Genomic DNA, 24,717 nt, shown 5'->3' on the forward strand with positions numbered 1-24,717 from the left:
ACTGGGCAGGAACAGCCGGCGACGGGGGCAGGAGGAGAAGCCCTGGTCGAGGTGGAGGAGGCCCCTTCGAGTGCGACACCAGTGCAGGAGGGGTCTCCGAACAAGGTGGAGCAGCTCGCCCTGGCTCCAGGCGTCAGCAGCAGGCGAAAGAAGAGCGGTGCATCCCCCCGGGGGAGGAAGAAGAGCAGAAGGGAGGCGCAACCCAACGCACCCAGCCCTCCGGCGGCCACCTCGCCAGCAGTGGCGGCCGGGGACCAAGGCCGACAGTGCCCCCCCTCCCCGATGTTAGAGGCCCCCCGTCTGGTGTGGGACTTGGGACAGTCCCCTGCACCCCCCCAGGAGTACAGCGGTCAACAGGACACTGCTAATGAACAGGAGTACCTGGGGGGTCTGGAATTGGGGGACCTTTTGAGGTTGACTGAGGAGGGGGGGCAGTAGGACAGTATTGTTTTTAATGGCTGGCTTTTATTATTTTAGTTTGTTGTTTTTAATTGTATTTTATTATTTTAACATTCTATGGCCAATTTTAATATTGTCACCTTGAATGTAAGGGGTTTGAGGAACATTTTAAAACGTATATCTGTTTTTAACCAGCTGGCATCTTCTCCCTTCAGCATTTGTTTTCTGCAGGAAGTCCACCTCCGGGACCAGCGGGACGAGGCTCTCTTTTCACGACAGTGGAAGAGGGGTAGATCCTACTGGAGCGTAGGTGGCGTCCACTCCTCAGGCGTCGGGATCCTTTTTGGCGACCGCACCTTTGAAGAAGTAAGTGCGTTTACCGTCCTTCAGGGCAGGGTTTTGGGAGTGGACGCCACATGGAGGGGACAGCGCCTCCGGGCCATATGTGTCTACGCTCCGGTGGAGGCCTCGTCCCGTATAACTCTCTTTGAAGAGTTGTCCCCGTTCTGTGTCACAGATCGACACTTGATTTTAGGAGGGGACTTTAACATCTCGTTGGAGGGAAGACAGGATGTCAGCTCAGGGCATTTTCGCCATTTTATTCGTTCCTTTAAACTTGTCGACGGTTTTAAAACATGCAACCCCAGCATGCCGGGCTTCACCTGGCATAATAGTCGCGGAGCCAGCAGCCGCATCGACTACATTTTAGCTTCACCCCCCGTTGTTTTTAAAAAGGTGTCCCTCTCCCCACAGTGGCCCACTGACCATCTGGCAGTGGAGGCCACGGTCTCCATAGACGCCCCTGTATATGGGGGCGGCTATTGGAAAATGAACCTGCAGATCCTGGAGGAGAGAGATTTTAGACACCTTTTTTTAGATCACTTCTCCGAGTGGCAGAAGGACAAGCCTACCTTCCCCTCCGTGGCCGAATGGTGGGAGAGTGTGAAGGACAGGATCCGAACCTTCTCCATGCAGTACAGCAAGCAGCGCAGGATGGAGAAGAAGTTCTCCATTCGGCGGCTGGAGAGAAGGTTGCGGGATGAATACGCCGCTCACAACAACGGGGGCACCATCAACCACGAGCGGCTGCTTGACATAAAGGGTGAGCTGAGGCGCCTGCATGAACAGGCTGCCTCGGCCCAAATGCTCCGCGACAAAATATTTGAGGTGGAAAATAATGAAAAGTGCAATTCTTTTTTTTTCCACAGAGCCAGGGAAGCCCGGGAGGAGAAGAGCTTTAGCTCTCTCCGTGCCTCAAATGGCAGTATAGTCAAGGATACATCAGACATGCTGGAGGTTGCTAAATTGTTTTACCTTAACCTTTTTAATGTTAGGGATACGGACCCGGTTGCTGGGGAGCGCTTCCTAGATAACATCTCACCTTGTCTTCCCAGTGACATCCGGGACGGCTTAGAAGCCCCCATCACCTTGGCCGAGCTGACCGCAGTGCTTGGCAAGATGAACCGCCGCAAGGTACCTGGCCTTGATGGGCTCCCGGTGGAATTTTATTCCACCTTTTGGGATGTCCTCGGGCCGGAATTACTGCAGGTTGTAGAGGACGTTCAGCGCCGGGGTTTGCTCACTAGGAGCATGAGGTCGGGGGTCCTCTCTTTGTTGCACAAGAAGGGCGATCGGGCCGACCTTGGCAACTGGAGGCCCCTGACCATGCTTTGTGTAGACACAAAGCTCATCGCAAAGACCCTTACCGAACGCCTGAAGAAGGCCATGGCTCATCTGGTTCACAGCGACCAGACGTGTGGAGTACCGGGTCGATCGGCGACGTGGAATCTCCACCTCATCCGCGACGCCATCGCCTGGGTGGAGGATAGGAACCTCCCTCTCCTGCTGGTCAGCTTGGACCAGGAGAAAGCCTTCGACCGGGTAGATCACCGCTTCCTGTTCAAAGTATTGGGTAAGTTTGGCTTCGGGCCCAATTATCTGGGGTGGTTACACACTTTGTATAACGAAGTTGGGAGCCATGTTGTTATCAATGGCTTCCTGAGTGATTTGGTGCCCCAGCGGAGTGGAGTGAGGCAGGGATGTCCCCTCTCCCCCCTCCTCTACGCGCTCTATATAGAGCCACTGGCGTGCGCCATTCGCACCCACCCCGGGGTCGATGGCCTTCTTATCCCAGGAAGTCAGGGGACAACTGTTAAACTGACCCAGTATGCAGACGACACCACGCTTTTCATCTGCTCTGATCAGTCTCTCGGTCATGCCTTGAGCCTCGTTCACGCGTTCGGTTGGGCCTCTGGCGCAACGCTCAACCTCAGTAAGTCGGTGGCCAAGTATTTCGGCAGCTGGAAGGCGAGGGAGGACGTCGCAGGTGGTCTCACCCTCTGTGACGGTCCTCTCAAAGTTTTGGGGGTCAACTTCCTTTCGGATGGTGCCGCCCGGTTGAACTGGGAGGAGCGGTTGGCGATCGCCAGGCGGAAGATCGGACTGTGGAAGTCCAGGTCCCTGTCCTTCCAAGGTAAGGTTTTAGCCTTAAAAGTGGATATTCTTCCCACCCTGCTCTACCTTGCACATGTGTACCCTTTGCCCCGCTTCATGCGGAGGGGCCTGACGAGGGACGTTTTTAACCTCGTCTGGGGGGGCAGGTATGAGTACGTGCGTAGGGAAGTGATGTATCTCGGAAAGGACAGTGGGGGGAGGGACGTTATTGACTTTCCTCTCAAGCTTGACTGCCTGTTCTTCTCGCAGCTCTGCACGCGCCTGGCAGCTCCCCTCGAGCACCCCCATCAGCACTTTGTGCGTTTGTGGCTGGCTCTCCCCATGAGACGTCTGGTGACGTCGTGGACCAACCTCGGCCCCAAGGCTGAGACCCTGCCGGTCCACTACAGCCACGCTGTCAAGTGGAGTAAGTCTATTCCGGCAGGTGTCAAGACAGAGGCCCTGACCAAGCACAGAGCCCTTTACAAGGCTTTGCTTGGTCATAGGGAGACTCGGGCCATGTTGGGCCTGGAGGAAGGCACATGGGCGAGAATCCAGCCTAAGGGTTTGGATCACAGGCTGCAGGACCTGAACTGGCAGGGCCTTCATGGTAAGCTGCCAGTCAGGGACGTCTTGCACAGGCATAAGCTGACCAGACACCCCCGCTGCCCCAGGCCCGAGTGCAGCGAGGATGAGACCATCAAGCACGTGTTTTGGGACTGCGGGCATGCACAGAGAGTCTGGGGGTTGGTAGCGGGCCTGTGTGGACGTGTAGACCCGCAGCCCGGTCTGACCTACGACAAGGTGTTGAAGGGGTGGGACCCCAACCTCCATAACCCCTTCGGCCCCTGGATGTGGCTGCTGGTCAGCATTACCAAGCGAGAGCTTTGGAATGCCAGGACCGCGCTCATCCGCAGAGGGGTTCGTCTGGAGGCACAAGGGGTATTCCGCAAAATCCGGGCCGATTTGGGTTTCAGGATGGAGACCGACGTCATCCAACGGGGCTACCACGAGGCCAAGGAGAGGTGGAAGGGCCTCTTTTGGCTTTAGCCCCGTTTCATTTAGGTGGTGACGCTCCATCCTACAGGGTCGACATGACGCACTGTCCTGAAGCACACAGGAGGTACTTTGGGTTTTAGGTAAGTGTGCTTTGTTTTTTGTGCGTGTATGGTGTTGCAAATATTCTTTTAATTAACTGCATGTACTGAGATTGAGCACGGCTGTGGTTGGTCACTTTTAGCACCTTTATGTATTAACATTAACTGTATTTATTAACATTTTATTCTATGTGCTGTGCCATGTCTGTGACTAACCAGTTTTTTAGCCTGAGGCCATTGATTTTATGTGTTTTAGGATAATGCATAACCCTGTTTTAACCCGACCCTTGTGCCGAGGCCTGAGGTCTACGGGTCTGTTCCTTTTTTAAGGTTTTAATGGCTTGCATTTGAGGTGACATTTTAATTATGTTAATGGCCATATGATTGTAATTAGATTTTAAAGTGTGTATATGTATTGCTTGTTTTTATTATGTTTTGCTTATCCTATAGGGAATGGTTCTGTAATATATTTGTTTAATACTGTTTTAAAGGTGTTTTATTGTGTGACTTTAAAATGTACAGACCTGTTTAATAAAAAAAAAAAAAAAAAAAAAATCTGTTCTTATCAGTTTAATATCTGATACGTCCCCCATGGAGGGGACCACATATTAAACGGATTTTTGGAACAGGGAGCCGGAAGTGGGGCTTGCCCCGTCCGCTCCACGCATCGACCCGGTATTGCAGTGTTTCTGGGAACGGTGCACCTCTACTGCCCCCTGCTGTTGAAAGACAGAGCTGATCGGTGTTCCGCTTATCAGACCGAGAGCCTGCGCCGCTTGCCAGGCGATCAGCCGGTGTCGTGAGGGACCGACTCTGTCCGTGCGCCGGTCCCGCTTCCCTCCGTTTTTCTTCTTTTTTTTTTTTTTTTTTTTAAAATCATAAAAAAAAAAGGACGGTCATGATATGCTCTCTGAGGGGTGGGCAGCTGTGCTGAGGTAAGGCAGGCCGTCATCTTTGCCTTTTGAATTTTCTCTCATGTCCGTTTACATGATTGCTGATCTTTCAGATGCCAGGAGGACAGGGAGGAGTCGGGGCCCCGAGGCCGGTGGCTGCGACGCCCCCCAGAATTCAACCCCGAGCGGGGGCGTCACGGAGGCCCGGCTAGCGGCCACCTGCTGAGCGACGGCTCTGCATCGACTCGGGTCTCTCTTCATCCCGTATAAATCTTTCGCCTTTTACTAAAGATTTCCGTGGAGAGGGATAGCGATGAGTTCACTGTATTTTTGGAGGCTCTGCGCAAGCAGAGCTGCACCGCCGCTGTATCAAAGTAAGACTGTGCCCGGCTTAGCGGCCGGCTCTATCTGCCCAGTGGCGTGTTTCTGGTCCTCTGGGATCGTGCGTGGTCTCGCCGGGCGCCACCTCCCAGAGAGGCTGGCGAGGACCCAGCCGCGCCGGCTCCGTCGGCGTCCCGCATGCCGGAGCCCGGCGGGGCGCAGTCTGCGGGCATCGCTTCTCGGCCTTTTGGCTAAGATCAAGTGTAGTATCTGTTCTTATGAGTTTAATATCTGATACGTCCCCCATGGAGGGGACCACATATTAAACGGATTTTTGGAACAGGGAGCCGGAAGTGGGGCTTGCCCCGTCCGCTCCACGCATCGACCCGGTATTGCAGTGTTTCTGGGAACGGTGCACCTCTACTGCCCCCTGCTGTTGAAAGACAGAGCTGATCGGTGTTCCGCTTATCAGACCGAGAGCCTGCGCCGCTTGCCAGGCGATCAGCCGGTGTCGTGAGGGACCGACTCTGTCCGTGCGCCGGTCCCGCTTCCCTCCGTTTTTCTTCTTTTTTTTTTTTTTTTTTTTAAAATCATAAAAAAAAAGGACGGTCATGATATGCTCTCTGAGGGGTGGGCAGCTGTGCTGAGGTAAGGCAGGCCGTCATCTTTGCCTTTTGAATTTTCTCTCATGTCCGTTTACATGATTGCTGATCTTTCAGATGCCAGGAGGACAGGGAGGAGTCGGGGCCCCGAGGCCGGTGGCTGCGACGCCCCCCAGAATTCAACCCCGAGCGGGGGCGTCACGGAGGCCCGGCTAGCGGCCACCTGCTGAGCGACGGCTCTGCATCGACTCGGGTCTCTCTTCATCCCGTATAAATCTTTCGCCTTTTACTAAAGATTTCCGTGGAGAGGGATAGCGATGAGTTCACTGTATTTTTGGAGGCTCTGCGCAAGCAGAGCTGCACCGCCGCTGTATCAAAGTAAGACTGTGCCCGGCTTAGCGGCCGGCTCTATCTGCCCAGTGGCGTGTTTCTGGTCCTCTGGGATCGTGCGTGGTCTCGCCGGGCGCCACCTCCCAGAGAGGCTGGCGAGGACCCAGCCGCGCCGGCTCCGTCGGCGTCCCGCATGCCGGAGCCCGGCGGGGCGCAGTCTGCGGGCATCGCTTCTCGGCCTTTTGGCTAAGATCAAGTGTAGTATCTGTTCTTATCAGTTTAATATCTGATACGTCCCCCATGGAGGGGACCACATATTAAACGGATTTTTGGAACAGGGAGCCGGAAGTGGGGCTTGCCCCGTCCGCTCCACGCATCGACCCGGTATTGCAGTGTTTCTGGGAACGGTGCACCTCTACTGCCCCCTGCTGTTGAAAGACAGAGCTGATCGGTGTTCCGCTTATCAGACCGAGAGCCTGCGCCGCTTGCCAGGCGATCAGCCGGTGTCGTGAGGGACCGACTCTGTCCGTGCGCCGGTCCCGCTTCCCTCCGTTTTTCTTTTTTTTTTTTTTTTTTTTTTTTTTTTAAATCATAAAAAAAAAGCACGGTCATGATATGCTCTCTGAGGGGTGGGCAGCTGTGCTGAGGTAAGGCAGGCCGTCATCTTTGCCTTTTGAATTTTCTCTCATGTCTGTTTACATGATTGCTGATCTTTCAGATGCCAGGAGGACAGGGAGGAGTCGGGGCCCCGAGGCCGGTGGCTGCGACGCCCCCGAGAATTCAACCCCGAGCGGGGGCGTCACGGAGGCCCGGCTAGCGGCCACCTGCTGAGCGACGGCTCTGCATCGACTCGGGTCTCTCTTCATCCCGTATAAATCTTTCGCCTTTTACTAAAGATTTCCGTGGAGAGGGATAGCGATGAGTTCACTGTATTTTTGGAGGCTCTGTGCAAGCAGAGCTGCACCGCCGCTGTATCAAAGTAAGACTGTGCCCGGCTCTATCTGCCCAGTGGCGTGTTTCTGGTCCTCTGGGATCGTGCGTGGTCTCGCCGGGCGCCACCTCCCAGAGAGGCTGGCGAGGACCCAGCCGCGCCGGCTCCGTCGGCGTCCCGCATGCCGGAGCCCGGCGGGGCGCAGTCTGCGGGCATCGCTTCTCGGCCTTTTGGCTAAGATCAAGTGGATTTTGACTTTTTACCGCTTTTTACGGACTGCGTCGGGTTTTTTAGAGGAAAGCGTGACCAGCAGGTGGCTTGACCTCTGCTCTCACGGGGCGACCCGTGCCTTCCTTTTTAGCCTTTTATCCCTGCTTTTATTTCTGTTTTTATTAGGCTGGGGATCCCGCAGTGGCTGGTGGCTTGCCCACCGCCCTGCTGGGCGAACTAGTGTTTTTATTTTTTAGCTGCTTTTATAGTTTAGCTCTGCTCGGCTCACTCCAGATTGGCGGACATCGGGACCACGGCGGCGGAAGGACTCTGCTCCAGCGGCGATGTCGGTGGACCTTCCCGGATGGCAACGGTTGGCGGACCATCGAGGAAGCCCTTCAGCGGGCCGTGGCTGGTAGCAGGCGGTGGCCTGCGGAATACCACCCGGTTCTGCTGGAGGGCTGAGGAGGAGGTGGGCACCTTCCCCGACCGGCTGGCCTTCATCCGGGAGGTGGCCTTTGGAGTGTTGGGCCTTCAGATGCAGGACATCCTCTGCGTACAGTGGAATGGGCCCTTCCGCTTCTTCGAGGTCACCTTGTCCACCGACGAGAGTTATACCAAGGTCCTGGAGCGGAGCAAGGAGGGGGCCCAGCACCCTCTCCTTAGACGGTATACCATCGAGCCTCTGTGGTGGCCCGACAAGCGGGTTATTACTGTCCACTGTTTTAATCCGCATGTTACCGCCGAGTCCATCTGCTTGTTTTTAAAAAAGTATGTGGACCTCCTTTCTGGCCACAGGGACATCCGGGATGAGCTGGGGATCTGGACTGGCCGACTGCGCCCGGACGCTAATGGGGCAGGCGGTTTTAGCCACCCCCCAGCCTATTTTAACCTACAGGGAAATAAAGCATACCTTTTTTATTCTGGACAGCCTCCCTTCTGCCGGCAGTGCCACAGCTTTGGACACACCCTGGAGGGATGCGCCAACCTGCGCTGCCGCAACTGCCTGGAGTCGGGGCACATGGCCAGGGACTGCAAGGGCCCCCGTCGCTGCATACACTGCAACGGCGAGGACCATCTGGCTCGTTCCTGCCCACAGAAAAAGACTACATATGCTGACGCTCTGTCGGGTAACAGAGCAGTTGGCACGGAGAATGGTGGGGGAGCTCTAGCCCCCACGACTGGGCAGGAACAGCCGGCGACGGGGGCAGGAGGAGAAGCCCTGGTCGAGGTGGAGGAGGCCCCTTCGAGTGCGACACCAATGCAGGAGGGGTCCCCGAACAAGGTGGAGCAGCTCGCCCTGGCTCCAGGCGTCAGCAGCAGGCGAAAGAAGAGCGGTGCATCCCCCCGGGGCAGGAAGAAGAGCAGAAGGGAGGCGCAACCCGACGCATCCAGCCCTCCGGCTGCCGACAGTGTCCCCCCTCCCTGATGTTAGAGGCCCCCCGTCTGGTGTGGGACTTGGGACAGTCCCCTGCACCCCCCCAGGAGTACAGCGGTCAACAGGACACTGCTAATGAACAGGAGTACCTGGGGGGGCTGGAATTGGGGGACCTTTTGAGGTTGACTGAGGAGGGGGGGGCAGTAGGACAGTATTGTTTTTAATGGCTGGCTTTTATTATTTTAGTTTGTTGTTTTTAACTGCATTTTATTATTTTAACATTCTATGGCCAATTTTAATATTGTCACCTTGAATGTAAGGGGTTTGAGGAACGTTTTAAAACGTACATCTGTTTTTAACCAGCTGGCATCTTCTCCCTTCAGCATTTGTTTTCTGCAGGAAGTCCACCTCCGGGACCAGCGGGACGAGGCTCTCTTTTCACGATAGTGGAAGAGGGGTAGATCCTACTGGAGCGTAGGTGGCGTCCACTCCTCAGGCGTCGGGATCCTTTTTGGCGACCGCGCCTTTGAAGAAATAAGTGCGTTTACCGTCCTTCAGGGCAGGGTTTTGGGAGTGGACGCCACATGGAGGGGACAGCGCCTCCGGGCCATATGTGTCTACGCTCCAGTGGAGGCCTCGTCCCGTATAACTCTCTTTGAAGAGTTGTCCCCGTTCTGTGTCACAGATCGACACTTGATTTTAGGAGGGGACTTTAACATCTCGTTGGAGGGTAGACAGGATGTCAGCTCAGGGCATTTTCGCCATTTTATTCGTTCCTTTAAACTTGTTGACGGTTTTAAAACATGCAACCCCAGCATGCCGGGCTTCACCTGGCATAATAGTCACGGAGCCAGCAGCCGCATCGATTACATTTTAGCTTCACCCCCCGTTGCTTTTAAAAAGGTGTCCCTCTCCCCACAGTGGCCCACTGACCATCTGGCAGTGGAGGCCACTGTCTCCATAGACGCCCCTGTATATGGGGGCGGCTATTGGAAAATGAACCTGCAGATCCTGGAGGAGAGAGATTTTAGACACCTTTTTTTAGATCACTTCTCCGAGTGGCAGAAGGACAAGCCTACCTTCCCCTCCGTGGCCGAATGGTGGGAGAGTGTGAGGGACAGGATCCCAACTTTCTCCATGCAGTACAGCAAGCAGCGCAGGATGGAGAAGAAGTTCTCCATTCTGCAGCTGGAGAGAAGGTTGCGGGATGAATACGCCGCTCACAACAACGGGGGCACCATCAACCACGAGCAGCTGCTTGACATAAAGGGTGAGCTGAGGCGCCTGCATGAACAGGCTGCCTTGGCCCAAATGCTCCGCGACAAAATATTTGATGTGGAAAATAATGAAAAGTGCAATTCTTTTTCCCACAGAGCCAGGGAAGCCCGGGAGGAGAAGAGCTTTAGCTCTCTCTGTGCCTCAAACGGCAATACGGTCACGAATACATCAGACATGCTGGAGGTTGCTGAATTGTTTTACCTTAACCTTTTTAATGTTAGGGACACGGACCCGGTTGCTGGGGAGCGCTTCCTAGATAACATCTCACCTTGTCTTCCCAGTGACATCCGGGACGGCTTAGAAGCCCCCATCACCTTGGCCGAGCTGACCGCAGTGCTTGGCAAGATGAACCGCCGCAAGGTACCTGGCCTTGATGGGCTCCCGGTGGAATTTTATTCCACCTTTTGGGATGTCCTCGGGCTGGAATTACTGCAGGTTGTAGAGGACGTTCAGCGCCGGGGTTTGCTCACTAGGAGCATGAGGTCGGGGGTCCTCTCTTTGTTGCACAAGAAGGGCGATCGGGCCGACCTTGGCAACTGGAGGCCCCTGACCATGCTTTGTGTAGACACAAAGCTCATCGCAAAGACCCTTACCGAACGCCTGAAGAAGGCCATGGCTCATCTGGTTCACAGCGACCAGACGTGTGGAGTACCGGGTCGATCGGCGACGTGGAATCTCCACCTCATCTGCGACGCCATCGCCTGGGTGGAGGATAGGAACCTCCCTCTCCTGCTGGTCAGCTTGGACCAGGAGAAAGCCTTTGATCGGGTAGATCACTGCTTCCTGTTCAAAGTATTGGGTAAGTTTGGCTTCGGGCCCAATTACCTGGGGTGGTTACACACTTTGTATAACGAAGTTGGGAGCCATGTTGTTATCAATGGCTTCCTGAATGATTTGGTGCCCCAGCAGAGTGGAGTGAGGCAGGGATGTCCCCTCTCCCCCCTCCTCTACGCGCTCTATATAGAGCCACTGGCGTGCGCTATTCGCACCCACCCCGGGGTCGATGGCCTTCTTATCCCAGGAAGTCGGGGGACAACTGTTAAACTGACCCAGTATGCAGACGACACCACGCTTTTCGTCTGCTCGGATCAGTCTCTCGGTCATGCCTTGAGCCTCGTTCACGCGTTCGGTTGGGCCTCTGGTGCGATGCTCAACCTCAGTAAGTCGGTGGCCAAGTATTTCGGCAGCTGGAAGGTGAGGGAGGACATCGCAGGTGGTCTCACCCTCTGTGACGGACCTCTCAAAGTTTTGGGGGTCAACTTCCTTTCGGATGGTGCCGCCCGGTTGAACTGGGAGGAGCGGTTGGCGATCGCCAGGCGGAAGATCGGACTGTGGAAGTCCAGGTCCCTGTCCTTCCAAGGTAAGGTTTTAGCCTTAAAAGTGGATATTCTTCCCACCCTGCTCTACCTTGCACATGTGTACCCTTTGCCCCGCTTCATGCGGAGGGGCCTGACGAAGGATGTTTTTAACCTCGTCTGGGGGGGCAGGTACGAGTACGTGCGTAGGGAAGTGATGTATCTCGGAAAGGACAGTGGGGGGAGGGACGTTATTGACTTTCCTCTCAAGCTTGACTGCCTGTTCTTCTCGCAGCTCTGCACGCGCCTGGCAGCTCCCCTCGAGCACCCCCATCAGCACTTTGTGCGTCTGTGGCTGGCTCTCCCCATGAGACGCCTGGTGGCGTCGTGGACCAACCTCGGCCCCAAGGCTGAGACCCTGCCGGTCCACTACAGCCACGCTGTCAAGTGGAGTAAGTCTATTCCGGCAGGTGTCAAGACAGAGGCCCTGACCAAGCACAGAGCACTTTACAAGGCTATGCTTGGTCATAGGGAGACTCGGGCCATGTTGGGCCTGGAGGATGGCACATGGGCGAGAATCCAGCCTAAGGGTTTGGATCACAGTCTGCAGGACCTGAACTGGCAGTGCCTTCATGGTAAGCTGCCAGTCAGGGACGTCTTGCCAAGGCATAAGCTGACCAGACACCCCCGCTGCCCCAGGCCCGAGTGCAGCGAGGATGAGACCATCAAGCACGTGTTTTGGGACTGCGGGCATGCACAGAGAGTCTGGGGGTTGGTAGCGGGTCTCTGTGGACGTGTAGACCCGCAGCCCGGTCTGACCTACGACAAGGTGTTGAAGGGGTGGGACCCCAACCTCCATAACCCCTTCGGCCCCTGGATGTGGCTGCTGGTCAGTATTACCAAGCGAGAGCTTTGGAATGCCAGGACCGCGCTCATCCGCAGAGGGGTTCGTCTGGAGGCACAAGGGGTATTCCGCAAAATCCGGGCCGATTTGGGTTTCAGGATGGAGACCGACGTCATCCAACGGGGCTACCACGAGGCCAAGGAGAGGTGGAAGGGCCTCTTTTGGCTTTAGCCCCGTTTCATTTAGGTGGTGACGCTCCATCCTACAGGGTCGACATGACGCACTGTCCTGAAGCACACAGGAGGTACTTTGGGTAAGTGTGTGTGTTTAGGTAAGTGTGCTTTGTTTTTTTGTGTGTATGGTGTTTGAAATATTCTTTTTAATTAACTGCATTTACTGAAATTGTGCACGGCTGTGGTTGGTCACTTTTAGCACTTTTATGTATTAACATGAACTGTATTTATTAACATTTTATTCTATGTGCTGTGCCATGTCTGTGATTAACCAGTTTCTTAGCCCGAAGTCATTGATTTTAGGTGTCTTAGGATTGTGTATAACCCTGTTTTAACCCGACCCTTGTGCCGAGGCCTGAGGTCTACGGGTCTGTTCCTTTTTTAAGGTTTTAATATTTTAATGGCTTGCATTTGAGGTGACATTTTAATTATGTTAATGGCCATATGATTGTAATCAGATTTTAAAGTGTGTATATGTATCACTTGTTTTTACTGTTACGTTTTGTTTATCTTATAGTGAATGGTTCTGTGATTGTTATTTGTTTAATATTGATTTAAATGTCTTCTAACTAATTATTGATGTTATTGGCACTGATATGTATTATATGGGCAAAATCTCTACCATCATAATTAATCCTGAATGTTGTGATTAGTGTTTTAGCAGGAAAAGGTTGTTTTAAACTCATTGTTGACAGTGTCCATTTTAAAAGGTGGTTTTTTTATTGTGTGAATTTAAATGTGCAGAACTGTTTAATAAAGTATTGGAAAAAAAATCTGTTATCAGTTTAATATCTGATACGTCCCCCATGGAGGGGACCACATATTAAACGGATTTTTGGAACAGGGAGCCGGAAGTGGGGCTTGCCCCGTCCGCTCCACGCATCGACCCGGTATTGCAGTGTTTCTGGGAATGGTGCACCTATACTGCCCCCTGCTGTTGAAATACAGAGCCGATCGGTTTTCCGCTTGTCAGACAGAGAGCCTGCGCCACTTGCCAGGCGATTAGCCGCTTCCCTCCGTTTGTCTTTTTTTTTATTTTTTTTTTTTTAAGCACGGTCAGGAATGGAATGGCTCAAGGTAAGATAGAATAGGAAAAGGTAGGATAGGAACGGCTAAGGTAAGATAGAATAGGATAAGGTAGCATAGGAACGGCTAAGGTATGATAGAATAAACTGGTTAGGAAAGAGTAATATAAGATAGAATAGGATAAGGTAGGATAGGAACGGCTAAGGTATGATAGGACCGGCTAAGATAAGATATGATTAGGTAGGATAGGAACGGGTACAGTAAGATAGAATAGGATGTGGTAGGATAAGAATGGCTAAGATTTGACTGAATAAGATAAGGTAGGATAGGAATGGCTCAAGGTAAGATAGAACAGGAAAAGGTAGCATAGGAACGGCTAAGGTAAGATAGAATAGGATATAAGGTAGCATAGGAACGGCTAAGGTATGATAGAATGGGATAAGATGCGATAGCAACAGCTGAGGTATGATAAGAACATAAGAACTTTACAAACGAGAGGAGGCCATTCGGCCCGTCAAACTCGCTTGGGGAGAACTAAACTAATAGCTCAGAGTCGTTAAAATCTTATCTAGCTCTGATTTAAAGGAACCCAAGGATTCAGCTTGCACTACATTATCAGGAAGGCTATTCCATACTCTGACTACACGCTGTGTAAAGAAGTGCTTCCTTAAATCCAGCTTGAAATGTTCTCCCGCTAATTTCCACCTATGGCCACGAGTTCGTGTATTTAAACTAATGCTGAAGTAACTATTTGGTTGAACAGCATCCAAACCTGTTAGAATCTTATATACCTGGATCATGTCCCCCCTCAGTCTCCTTTGCTTGAGACTGAACAGATTTAGCTCAAGTAACCGTTCCTCGTATGACATTCCTCTAAGACCAGGAATCATTTTTGTGGCCCTACGCTGCACCTTTTCTAAGGCCACAATGTCCTTTTTAAGATATGGTGACCAAACCTGCACACAATATTCCAGGTGAGGTCTCACCAAGGAATTATATAATCTTAGCATTACCTCCCTTGACTTAAACTCCACACACCTGGAGATATACCCCAACATCCTATTGGCCTTTTTTATTGCTTCCCCACACTGGCGAGAATGGGACATGGAAGCATCAACATACACACCAAGGTCTTTCTCATGATCAGCTACCTTTATTTCAGTGACACCCATGAAATACCTGTACTTTATATTTCTGCTCCCCAGATGGAGTTACATTTATCGACGTTAAATTTCATCTGCCAGGTATCGGCCCAGTCACTAATTAAATCACGATCCCGCTGTAGCTGCTGAGCCGCTAATTCAGTATCTGCTACACCACCCACCTTGGTGTCATCTGCAAATTTCACCAGTTTACTGTATATATTGATATCCATATCATTTATGTAAATTAGGAACAATAGTGGTCCTAAAATCGAACCCTGCGGTACCCCACTATGAACGCAAGCCCACTGTGACATTGTGCCTCTTATAACTACTCGCTGTTTCCTATCTGTTAACCAGTTATCAATCCAGGTCGCTACGGTACCTAAAATACCTGTCGCTTTGAGTTTAAGTAGGAGCCTCTTGTGGGGGACAACATCAAAAGCCTTTTGGAAATCTAAGTAGATGACATCATAGGCCTTCTTATCATCAACTTCCTGAGTAGCTTCCTCAAAAAACTCCAACAGATTTGTTAAACAGGATCTACCTCTCCTAAATCCATGCTGGCTATCCCGCAAAATGTTACTGGAGTCCAGGTAATCTACCATTTTCTCTTTGATTATAGCCTCCATAACTTTACCAGTTATACAATTTAGACTGATTGGCCTATAGTTTGACAAATTACTTCTATCCCCTTTTTTGAAAATGGGCGTTATGTTGGCATGCTTCCAATCAGAAGGTACCACACCTTCAGATAAGGATTTTTGAAACAGTAAAGTTAACGGTCGGCAAATAATATCCCTCATCTCTTTTAACACTAAGATGCCATCAGGGCCCTGTGATTTATTTATTTTGAGCTTAGCTAGGCTTTGCAAAACATCAGCTTCAGTTATATATATATATATTAGTTATAGACGATGCTGGATCAGTAATAAGAACTGCTAAGTTACTAATGTCCTCAACAGTGAATACCCGTACAAAACTATCATTGAACTCATTTACTATATCAATGTTGTTTACAATAGTAAGACCCTGACTATCCTGCAGATTAGTAATTTCAGGTTTTAGAGCTCTTTTAAAGTTAAAATACTGGAATAAACTTTTAACGTCATCCTTAGCTTCCAATGCAGTCATCCTTTCGACATTTCTTTTAGCTCGTCTAATATTTTTTAACTCAGAATAAAGCAGGAATATCTAAGTCTACAGGCTGTCATCATCAGTTATTTTCCATTGCTGGAACAAAGCCCTTTTCCTCATTACTTTATACTTTGAAACCTAGGTGGTTTACTAGGGATATAATTTCCTAGATTTATTCTTGCTGGAAACAGGTATGAAGTCCTCTTGCACTTGCAATAATGTGCTTTTAAAAAATTCCCAGGGCTCTTCAACAGTTTTGTTATTTAACTCCATCCAATTCACAGTTTCTAGTTTTAGTCTCATACACCATACACTTAAAGTCAGCCTTCCTAACATTATATATTTTTGATTTGGACTTAGCTCTTCGAACACTAAACTTAACCTCAAATTTGACCATGTTATGATCACTACTGTCAAGTGTTCTAAAACATCTAATTTACCAATCCTGTCCTGGTTATTAGAGAGAACAAGATCAAGAATGGCATCTCCCCTGGTAGGGGTGTTAACAAACTGAGTAAAAAAACAATCCTGTACTAATTCCACCATCTCCAGTTCATTTTCAGAAGAGCCAGTGACAATGTCCCACTGCATACCTGGTAGATTAAAATCTCCCATAACTACCACATCATTTTTATTGCTCATTATCCTAATATCACTGTATAATAATCTGCTTTCCTCAGCAGATTAGTATACCTGTGTAAGACAATTTTTTCAAAATCTTCCTCAGTAGTATTTTTTAAACCCTATGTGTGTTTGTAATACAATTTTTAAACTACCTCAGTACTATTTTTTAAACTTTATGCGTGTTTGTAAGACAATTTTTTACCTTAAGTTGTGTAGGAAGGCTACCAACATTGAGGTGGTGAAACTTATTTCTTGCAGCCTTGGGACCAATTACCAGAACTTGTTTTTTCTGTGTTTAACATAAGGAAATTTTTTGTCATCCAGCACCAGATATCTAATAGTCTTCTAATCGAGATAGCAGTGATGTATCATAAGGGTTAACAGATATGTACAACTGTGTATCATCTGCATAACAATGAAACCCAATACCATGATTTCTAATAATGTTACCAAGAGGTAGCATGTATAGGGTAAACAGTAGCGGGCCCAGGACTGATCCCTGTGGGACACCATATTCAACTTTGGTGGCCTTGGATGATTCATTGTTCACATGGGCATACTGATAGCGATCAGTTAAATATGAGCAGAACCAAGAAAGTGCTGTCCCTGTTATGACAACTACACCATCTAACCGGTCCAAGAGGATATTATGGTCCACGGTATCGAACGCTGCAGTTAAATCTAGCAATACCAACAGAGATACACAGCCACGGTCAGAAGCCACAAGTAAATCATTCATTACCTTGACTAGAGCAGTTTCTGTGCTATGGTTTTGTCTAAAGCCAGACTGATATAATTCACTGGTATTATTTTTTTGTAGGAAAGAGGCCAACTGACGAACTACAACCTTTTCCATGATCTTTGAAATGAAAGGAAGATTTGAGATAGGTCTACAGTTTCCTAAAACACTGGGTTCAAGATTTGGTTTCTTTAAGACAGGTCTAATAACAGCCATTTTAAAAGGTTTTGGAACATATCTAAGCCTAAGAGAAGAGTTTAACAAATTTAACATGGTAGTGCCAATCTGTGGTGCAATTTCCTTGAAGAATTTTGTAGGAATTGGGTCTACAAGGCTAGTAGAGGATTTACAGCAGAAAATTAAGCTCAAAAGTTCTGAGTGTGTAATAGAAATGAATGATTCAAAGGTCTCATTATTGGTAAGCATAAGACTAGCAGGAGGCTGGCAGCCATAAGTAGGTAAGGGAGTGCACTGGATAGTCTGTCTAATCTTAGTTATTTTGCCATTAAAAAATGTAAGGAAGTCATCACTCTTAAGAGCTTGCGGGACTTGCGAGTTTAATGAGGAATTCTGTGTTAACCTAGCCACGGATTCAAATAGGAATTTAGGATTGGTTTTATTTATGTCTATTAATCTGGAGAGATACAGAGACTGAGCAGTCACTAGTGCTTGTCTGTATTTAGAGAGGCTCTCTTTCCAGGCAGATTTGAAAACTTCTAGTTTAGTTGAGCGCCATTTTCGCTCTAGCTTGCCTGATGCCTGTTTGAGTTCACGTGTATTATCAGAGTACCAGGGGGCAGATTTGTTATTGCTATGCTTTATCCTCTTAAATGGAGCTACAAGATTTAGAGTGCTGCGAAGGGATTTTTCCATGTTTAAAGTTGCCTGTTCAAGTTCATCTACACACGATGCTTCAGATGTAAGGCTGAAGGACTGTGGAAGTTGTTCCATAAATGTTGTTGTAGTTAGTGCGTTAATAGAACATCTGATTCTATACTTTGGAGTGGTGGTCAACGGGAGGCTATACTGGATTTCAAATGTTAACAAGTAATGATCTGAGACTCTGTGGCATAATAGACACATGTTCCACCAGGATGCCATGACTAATGATCAAATCAAGGGTATGGTTACAGACATGAGTAGGCCCGACCAGGGACGAATTACGGACCGGGCCAGCGGGGCCGCTGCCCAGGGGCCCTTGGGGTGCAGGGGGCCCGTGGGGCCCCTAGCCCAAAACAATTTGCAACGCTTATCAACAATGTATTTTCGTTTGTCTATTTTAGAGGGCCTACATTCTTTGATCCTCTGCCTACAAGGGCCCCTGACCCTATAGGGAGGGCGTTTGGCTGCCAAGGGCCCTTGAATTGTGGTGGTGCTGGTGGTGGTGGTGGTGGGGGGGGGGCCCTCACGAACGTTTTGCCCAGGGGCCCACACAACCCATAATCCGTCCCTGGGCCCGACTACATTCTGACATACACTTACAGAGTCAAGAATAGCTGCAAACGCTATTTTTAAAGGATCACTATCCTTCTCCATATGAATGTTAAAATCACCCACAATAACGGCTATGTCAGTACTGACCACCAGGTTTGTTAAAAAAATCAGAAAATTCCTTAAGAAAATCACTGTACGGCCCAGGCGGTCTATACACAATAACCATGGTGATTTGGGGTGACGAACTACAAAGAGATGAGCCAGCAAGGCTAAGAACAAGAATTTCAAATGTGGTGAAACTCACACCACATTTCTCAGACACTCCTAAGGTGGACTGAAAAATTGCAGCAACACCACCACCTTTGCGATTTGGTCGAGGGTTATGCTTATAACTGTATTCCGCTGGAGTAGATTCATTTAGTGCCATGAATTCATCCGGTTTAAGCCAGGTCTCAGTAAGGCATATGGCACTAAGACTAAAATCAGTAATTATTTCATTTATTAATAGTGCTTTAGGAGCCAGTGATCTTATATTCAGAAGTCCAAGTTTAAATATTGCATCAAAACTGTTTTCTAGTGATGGATTCATTGTGATTTTAATTAAGTTATTAAGGCACACTACGCGGTGGAATAGTCTTCCATGATTAAAGACGTGGGGAACAGACAGTCTCAATGAAATGAACCCTAGGTGACGACTCTAAGCGACCAGCAGGCGGTCGGTTATGCCGGTTTGCCTGCCACCTGGACTTGGCTCTAGTTAGTCAGCAATTTGCCTGTAGACTATGAGCTATGCTTTTAGACAGGAGGGTCGGCACCAGCCTGCGAGGGGTGAATACCGTCCCTCTTAAAAAGCCCGTGCCTACCCCAGAACATCCGCCAGTTGTCTATATAACCCACACCATTTATTGGACACCATTCTGACAGCCAGCGATGTAGCGACGATAATCTGCTGTACATTTCATTGCCACGCCTAGCAGGGATGGGGCCAGAGCACGTTTCTGACACACACATCTTCTTCGCAAGGTTGCATACCTCTTTGAAATTATGACAGGATTCATCACGTGTCGCTCTGCAAGAATCACATTGATAACATAGTCATCGAGTTAAAGTCTGACCAGAACAAGGCGATACCCTTCCGATACGGGAAAACGATCATAAAACTGCATTTCAGGCTGGTTAAGCAGTACTACCCCCAATAATGTACAGCGTCAATGGCTTTTCAGATCCACATAGATATGTGGAATACTACAGAAACCAGGCGGGTAATGGGCTACCCGGACACAATGGCGCCCCCGTTATGTACGGTGGGGGTCTGGGAGGGCTTTTTCGAGGACTCCTCAGAATGGCAGTGCCATTTCTGAAAAGGACTTTCAATATGGCGAAACCGCATTTAAAATCGGCCGCACAAAATATCGTTAAAGACGTGGTATCAGGCGCCATTATGGGTCAATTGACAGCACAGCCACAAGAGGGCTCGGGGCCCATGGTGCTTGCTCGTGGCAAGCGGCATAGACCCCCTGGGGATCGAATTACCTCCGCTAAAAAACGCAAAGCAATACCCAAGAGAGGCACAGTAGTCAAATAGAAGCGAGAGAAGAAGGTGGCCAAAAAAGCACAAAGAAGATACATTTTCTATAACTATGGCCCTCATTCACAACATGTCGGAAGAGTGCATGAAATCAGAATTGGATATTTTTGCAGTACCATACACGCAAGCAAGCATTGATAAGAATATATACGTGGAAGTGCCACTACTCTCAGCCTTAACTGATAATGGCCCCCTGGAGTTTTTTATCGCCGGTAATGGGGAAGATTACCTAGATCTCAACAACATGCTACTGCATCTCCAGTGCCAGATCATAAGAGCTAACGGTGCAAACATTGACGCAGGTGCAAAAGTGGGTGTCATAAATTATCCGATCACTTCGATTTTCTCACAAGTGGACGTATCCCTGGGTGACCGGCTAGTGAGTCAATCTAGCAACACGTACCCTTACAGAGTGATGATAGAGTGCCTGCTTAATTATAGCGTTGGTACGCTCTCCAGACAGTTTACCTGTGGTTTGTTTTTCAAAGACAGCAGTGTCGTTTTTCAAATGACACAGACCCGCAAGGCATTAACTCAGGATTAGAGAAAAGAGCCACATTTTCAGCAAGAAGCAGCGTTTTCAATTTGATGGGTCCAATACACTCTGACATATTTTTTCAGTACCTATAAATCACTATTAAACCTTCAAGGCCTCTACGCCTCGAAGCAGTATCCCAAGCCCTCAGGGTAAACTGTCCCCTTCTTCAAGGCACTTATATCTGAGGGAATATCCACACGTGACCCTTCCTTGAGGGATTTCTCTCACATCACACACACACTGGGCCCACTGGACACTACACAAACAGCTCTCTTATCTTTAGTTCTTTTAATCGGCGAGTACCCTTACCGGGAGGCCCTGCCTGGCGGCGTATATCCCAGAGACACCCCCGTCTCCGTCTCCTTATTCTATTTCCGTATTCGATTAAACAATAATAAAAACCTTTCCTTACCTATGTTTAGGGCGCGCCGCTTAAATTCAGATGGGTGTCTCCTGGTTCTCCACCAGGTGGTCGCCTCCCCAGGTCTCTTCTCCGATCCTGTTCGTAACGCCAATTTATGTCGTGGTTTTTTCTCCTTCCCCGCCAAATCAGAAGTCAGAGGGCCGCTTTTGTAGTATCCAGATTCAGTCTTTATTGCAACAATGAAGTTACAACCAAGGCCGGACACTTAAAGTGTGTCCAATACTGTTTTACACTAATTTTTATACAAGTTCTTATCATTTAACAATATCTCATCACTTAAGAATCATCATTCCTTCATCCATTCACAATCAATGTTTTTTCCCTTAATCCACACCCCTAGGTGATAAGTTTGTCCATCATTTCTTTTACCGTTTGGTCTCTCGGCTGAACATAATGGTGGCGTGACCATCTCTACTTGGTTTTTTAAAAATGCTCAGCCGTGAACTTCTGGTGAACTCAGGCGAATCCCTTCCTTCAGTAACCTTGGCAGTTTCAGCCTGTTACACATTGTCTAACTAGAAGGTTGATAATATATTTGTCCTTTAACAAAATGTACGCTAAATAAAAGTGAATATTCATAGATTCAGGACTAACATAAACTAGCTAACAGAAACTCAGACTAACAAAAGGTGCAAATATATACTCAGTTGATTACGTGGTGTTGATTACATTATAATGTTCACATTGTAATGATTACATCATGGATATTTGGCACACTTTTTAATAAAATCATAATACTTATATTCTACGTTATATAGTGCTAAATAATATTCAATAGAACTACACACGTGGACAAAATTGTTGGTACCCTTCAGTCAATGAAAGAAAAACTCACAACGGTCACAGAAATAACTTGAATCTGACAAAAGTAATAATAAATAAAAATTCTATGAAATTTAACTAATAAAAGTCAGACATTGATTTTTAACCATGCTTCAACAGAATTAATAAAAAAAAAAAAAAACTCATTGGATGCTAAAGTCAGTTCCTTTTAATTCCCGGCCGTGGCTTTTAACCAGTTCTTTTTGTTTGAAGACATGCTGAGACAGTCCCAAACACACAGCGGCTCTAATCACATGAAGTTTGATGCTTCTTTTTAGATTAAACCATTTCTGCTACCTTCTATAGTGAGGTTAGCTTGCTAGCGTAGGTGAACCAATGTGAAAATACCAACTTCAGAAGACAAAAAAGGCATATTCAGTAATACTACTAATACAAAAAATATCTTGCAAGCCTTTATGAAAATGCCGAGAGCAAACACGCATTAAGGGAAATATCGTGTTGACAGTGATCTCCTTTCCTGTCACCACTGCAACCCAGGCCATCCGATGCCTCTTAGTTACCTCCTTGACCTGCTGTGCATATCCTCTTTTCCAAATCTCATATTGTGGTCCACCTTTCTGCCATTTCTACCATGTGACTTAGTATGACAGCCTTTCACACAGCACAAGTGTCCCATCTTCCCAAGGATAATGCCGCACGCAAATGCTGCCAATTCAGTTGTATACATCCAAAATGGTGATTCGACCCACAATACACTGCAACTGACACATAACTGTCAACCGTCAATGACCGTGAATTTCCGTAGTCTACCGAAAAGTTGTAAAAACTATCAATTTATATAATACCCTGAGGAATCCTTTGTAAATGAGAAAGGATGTGTACTGCTCTTTCTTTAAAGTGTAATTTGTATGTGTTATGCATCTTGCATTATGTTTGTATATTGTTAAAAAAATAAACAACAACAGCTCTAACCATGAAAATAAAAACAGGAAGACAGGTGGAGAATATCAAATATCTTTTTTTCTATTTTGCGAAGGGGGGGGGGCTCTGGGCTGCAGCCCAGGAAAGCCCGTGCATGATGACGTCAGTGGTTCTAGAATCTACAATATTCGAATGACGCTCACCTATACTGCGCAGCTATAAAACTGTCATTTGCATCCTGCATTGAGATACAATGGGTGTCAAACAATCACGTTCCGACTCTGACTGTGAATCTCCTCCCAAGAAAAGGAGAGAGAGTACGGAAGGCGATTTGCGGTTTAAAGGGCCCCACAAAGGTTGGACGACTGGTTTTGATAGTTCATGAAAATTACACATAACTTATTTATTATTAAGAAAGCCATGTAAATCTTTTTAATAAGGCTTGTTGCAAGAACAGATGTAAACAATGTACTAGACTTATAGATTAAACAAATAAATTAAAGCAATAATTAATTCATTAATTGATAAAAATTGCCACTGAATGTTTTGAAAACAAACATGTACCCAAATTGATTCAATATTGTGGCTGCTTTGATTCTGAACCTGAGCTTATTCTGACTGTAGCATGTAATAGACAAACTAAAGATAATACTGAATGAACAGACCAAGTTCAAGGTAGGTATGCAGTAAAAAAATATTAATGCATGGTATTTAAAGTTAGTAGTGAAGTTTCTGTAACTGTGTTATCGTATAGAAAATGCTGTGTGGACTCTTTCTGAAGTGTACCTGCTTAATGTTGTAGAACATTTGGAGGACCTGTACCACCAGGGGGAGCTACTGGGAGAGGGTGATTATGGAGCCGTTTATGCCGGCGCTCGCAAGGCCGATGGCTTCCCAGTAAGTCTCCAAATGGTGAAGTCATGACATGCATAGTTATATCTCTCCAGAGATCCCTTTTATTATACCTGCTAGATGCAGCTGTAAAAGCCTATGCTTTCTCAATATATACTACACTAAATTTGTGATTTTTTTTCCCTCTAGGTGGCCATCAAATATGCCCGAAAGGATGACAAGGAGCTAGAACTGGTAAGTGTTTTCATTCATGGAGCTTGGTTTATTTGCAAGAATTTCTGCCTTAATATATGTACACCCTGCCCTCCCATTCATAGCCTGGACTTGACGGGCCCATCCCACTGGAAGTGGCGCTAATGATGCTTGTCAGCCATGAGTCATCATGTGCTAATGTGCTGAAACTCATGGACTGGTTCAATGGACCAGAAGATTACATCATGATCCTGGAAAGGCTGGACCCATGCCAGGATTTATATCAATTTTGTGATAGCAAAGGAGGGTATCTATCTGAAGATATTGCAAGGCACGTGCTGGTCCAGGTGCTCCGGGCCTTGCGTCACTGCCAGGATTCAGGAGTCTTTCATCGCGACCTCAAAGCTGAAAATATGTTAATCAGGACTGACACTTTGGAGGTGAAACTGATTGATTTTGGCTGTGGAGATAAATGGAAAAACACCCCCTATGTGGAATATTCAGGTCAGTAAGGGAGGCTAATTAAAAACCTGTCAAACTAACCCCTGTTTTTAACAGCAAGTAGCAGGTAACCTGGACCTATAATAACTCCCTGTAGTGGAGTTGGATGTGTATTCTTCAGTCCTAACCTAACTCATTGCAGCAAGTCATTTGCCTTGTTGTTTCAGGGACAGAGGACTTTGCTCCCCCAGAGCTGTTCCTGAGCGGGGAATACCTAGCTGGCCCCACCACGGTCTGGTCTGTAGGTCTGACACTGTATGAGCTAGTGTGCGGTTACATGCCTTTCTGCAACAAGAGGACAACCATATCAGACTGCCTGATATTCAGGTATGCCGGTGCCTGAGGCATAAGGCGGCAGATAGGCTGACGTTAGAACAAATTCAGCTCCATCCATGGCTGCAGCAGACGTGACTGCTGACCTGATGGTCAATCAAGAAATCATAAATATTATTAACCTTCAGTAATCATGATCATCTTAAATAATGCTCAACTGTTATTCAAATAAAAGATTTACTTTCACCGATGCTCTATATTGGTGTTCTGATTTCTCGGTAACAGTGGTTAGTTAATGC

General features: G+C 48.1%; 2 protein-coding genes and 7 non-coding genes across 9 annotated transcripts in view; all 9 read left to right on the plus strand.

Annotated features, from left to right (window-relative positions):
* Positions 1 to 438, plus strand: part of LOC125725657 (uncharacterized) — a 13,706-nt gene extending 13,268 nt beyond the window's left edge. Inside the window, exon 2 of the mRNA XM_049002523.1 lies at positions 1 to 438. This exon is cut by the window's left edge and continues 249 nt beyond it. Within this exon, the coding sequence (XP_048858480.1) occupies positions 1 to 438 (438 nt within the window).
* Positions 439 to 4,449: 4,011 nt separating this feature from the next.
* Positions 4,450 to 4,638, plus strand: LOC125726071 (U2 spliceosomal RNA). Its single transcript, XR_007387907.1, has one exon. It is a non-coding gene; the product is annotated as a U2 spliceosomal RNA (small nuclear RNA).
* Positions 4,639 to 5,063: 425 nt separating this feature from the next.
* LOC125725779 (U5 spliceosomal RNA) lies at positions 5,064 to 5,177 on the plus strand. The gene has a single exon (XR_007387624.1). It is a non-coding gene; the product is annotated as a U5 spliceosomal RNA (small nuclear RNA).
* Positions 5,178 to 5,374: 197 nt separating this feature from the next.
* Positions 5,375 to 5,566, plus strand: LOC125726038 (U2 spliceosomal RNA). Its single transcript, XR_007387875.1, has one exon. It is a non-coding gene; the product is annotated as a U2 spliceosomal RNA (small nuclear RNA).
* Positions 5,567 to 5,990: 424 nt separating this feature from the next.
* Positions 5,991 to 6,104, plus strand: LOC125725780 (U5 spliceosomal RNA). The gene has a single exon (XR_007387625.1). It is a non-coding gene; the product is annotated as a U5 spliceosomal RNA (small nuclear RNA).
* Positions 6,105 to 6,301: 197 nt separating this feature from the next.
* On the plus strand, positions 6,302 to 6,493 carry LOC125726006 (U2 spliceosomal RNA). The gene has a single exon (XR_007387846.1). It is a non-coding gene; the product is annotated as a U2 spliceosomal RNA (small nuclear RNA).
* Positions 6,494 to 6,921: 428 nt separating this feature from the next.
* Positions 6,922 to 7,035, plus strand: LOC125726162 (U5 spliceosomal RNA). Its single transcript, XR_007387991.1, has one exon. It is a non-coding gene; the product is annotated as a U5 spliceosomal RNA (small nuclear RNA).
* Positions 7,036 to 12,986: 5,951 nt separating this feature from the next.
* On the plus strand, positions 12,987 to 13,168 carry LOC125726082 (U2 spliceosomal RNA). Its single transcript, XR_007387915.1, has one exon. It is a non-coding gene; the product is annotated as a U2 spliceosomal RNA (small nuclear RNA).
* Positions 13,169 to 13,311: 143 nt separating this feature from the next.
* On the plus strand, positions 13,312 to 24,488 carry LOC125725658 (serine/threonine-protein kinase pim-3-like). Its single transcript, XM_049002524.1, has 5 exons — positions 13,312 to 13,321; positions 23,403 to 23,497; positions 23,642 to 23,686; positions 23,770 to 24,148; positions 24,313 to 24,488. Exons 1-5 carry the CDS (start codon positions 13,312 to 13,314, stop codon positions 24,486 to 24,488), a joined length of 705 nt encoding a protein of 234 aa, XP_048858481.1.
* Positions 24,489 to 24,717: the final 229 nt, after the last annotated feature.

This window comes from Brienomyrus brachyistius, unplaced genomic scaffold, assembly GCF_023856365.1.
Source record: "Brienomyrus brachyistius isolate T26 unplaced genomic scaffold, BBRACH_0.4 scaffold69, whole genome shotgun sequence".
Lineage (NCBI taxonomy): Eukaryota > Metazoa > Chordata > Actinopteri > Osteoglossiformes > Mormyridae > Brienomyrus > Brienomyrus brachyistius.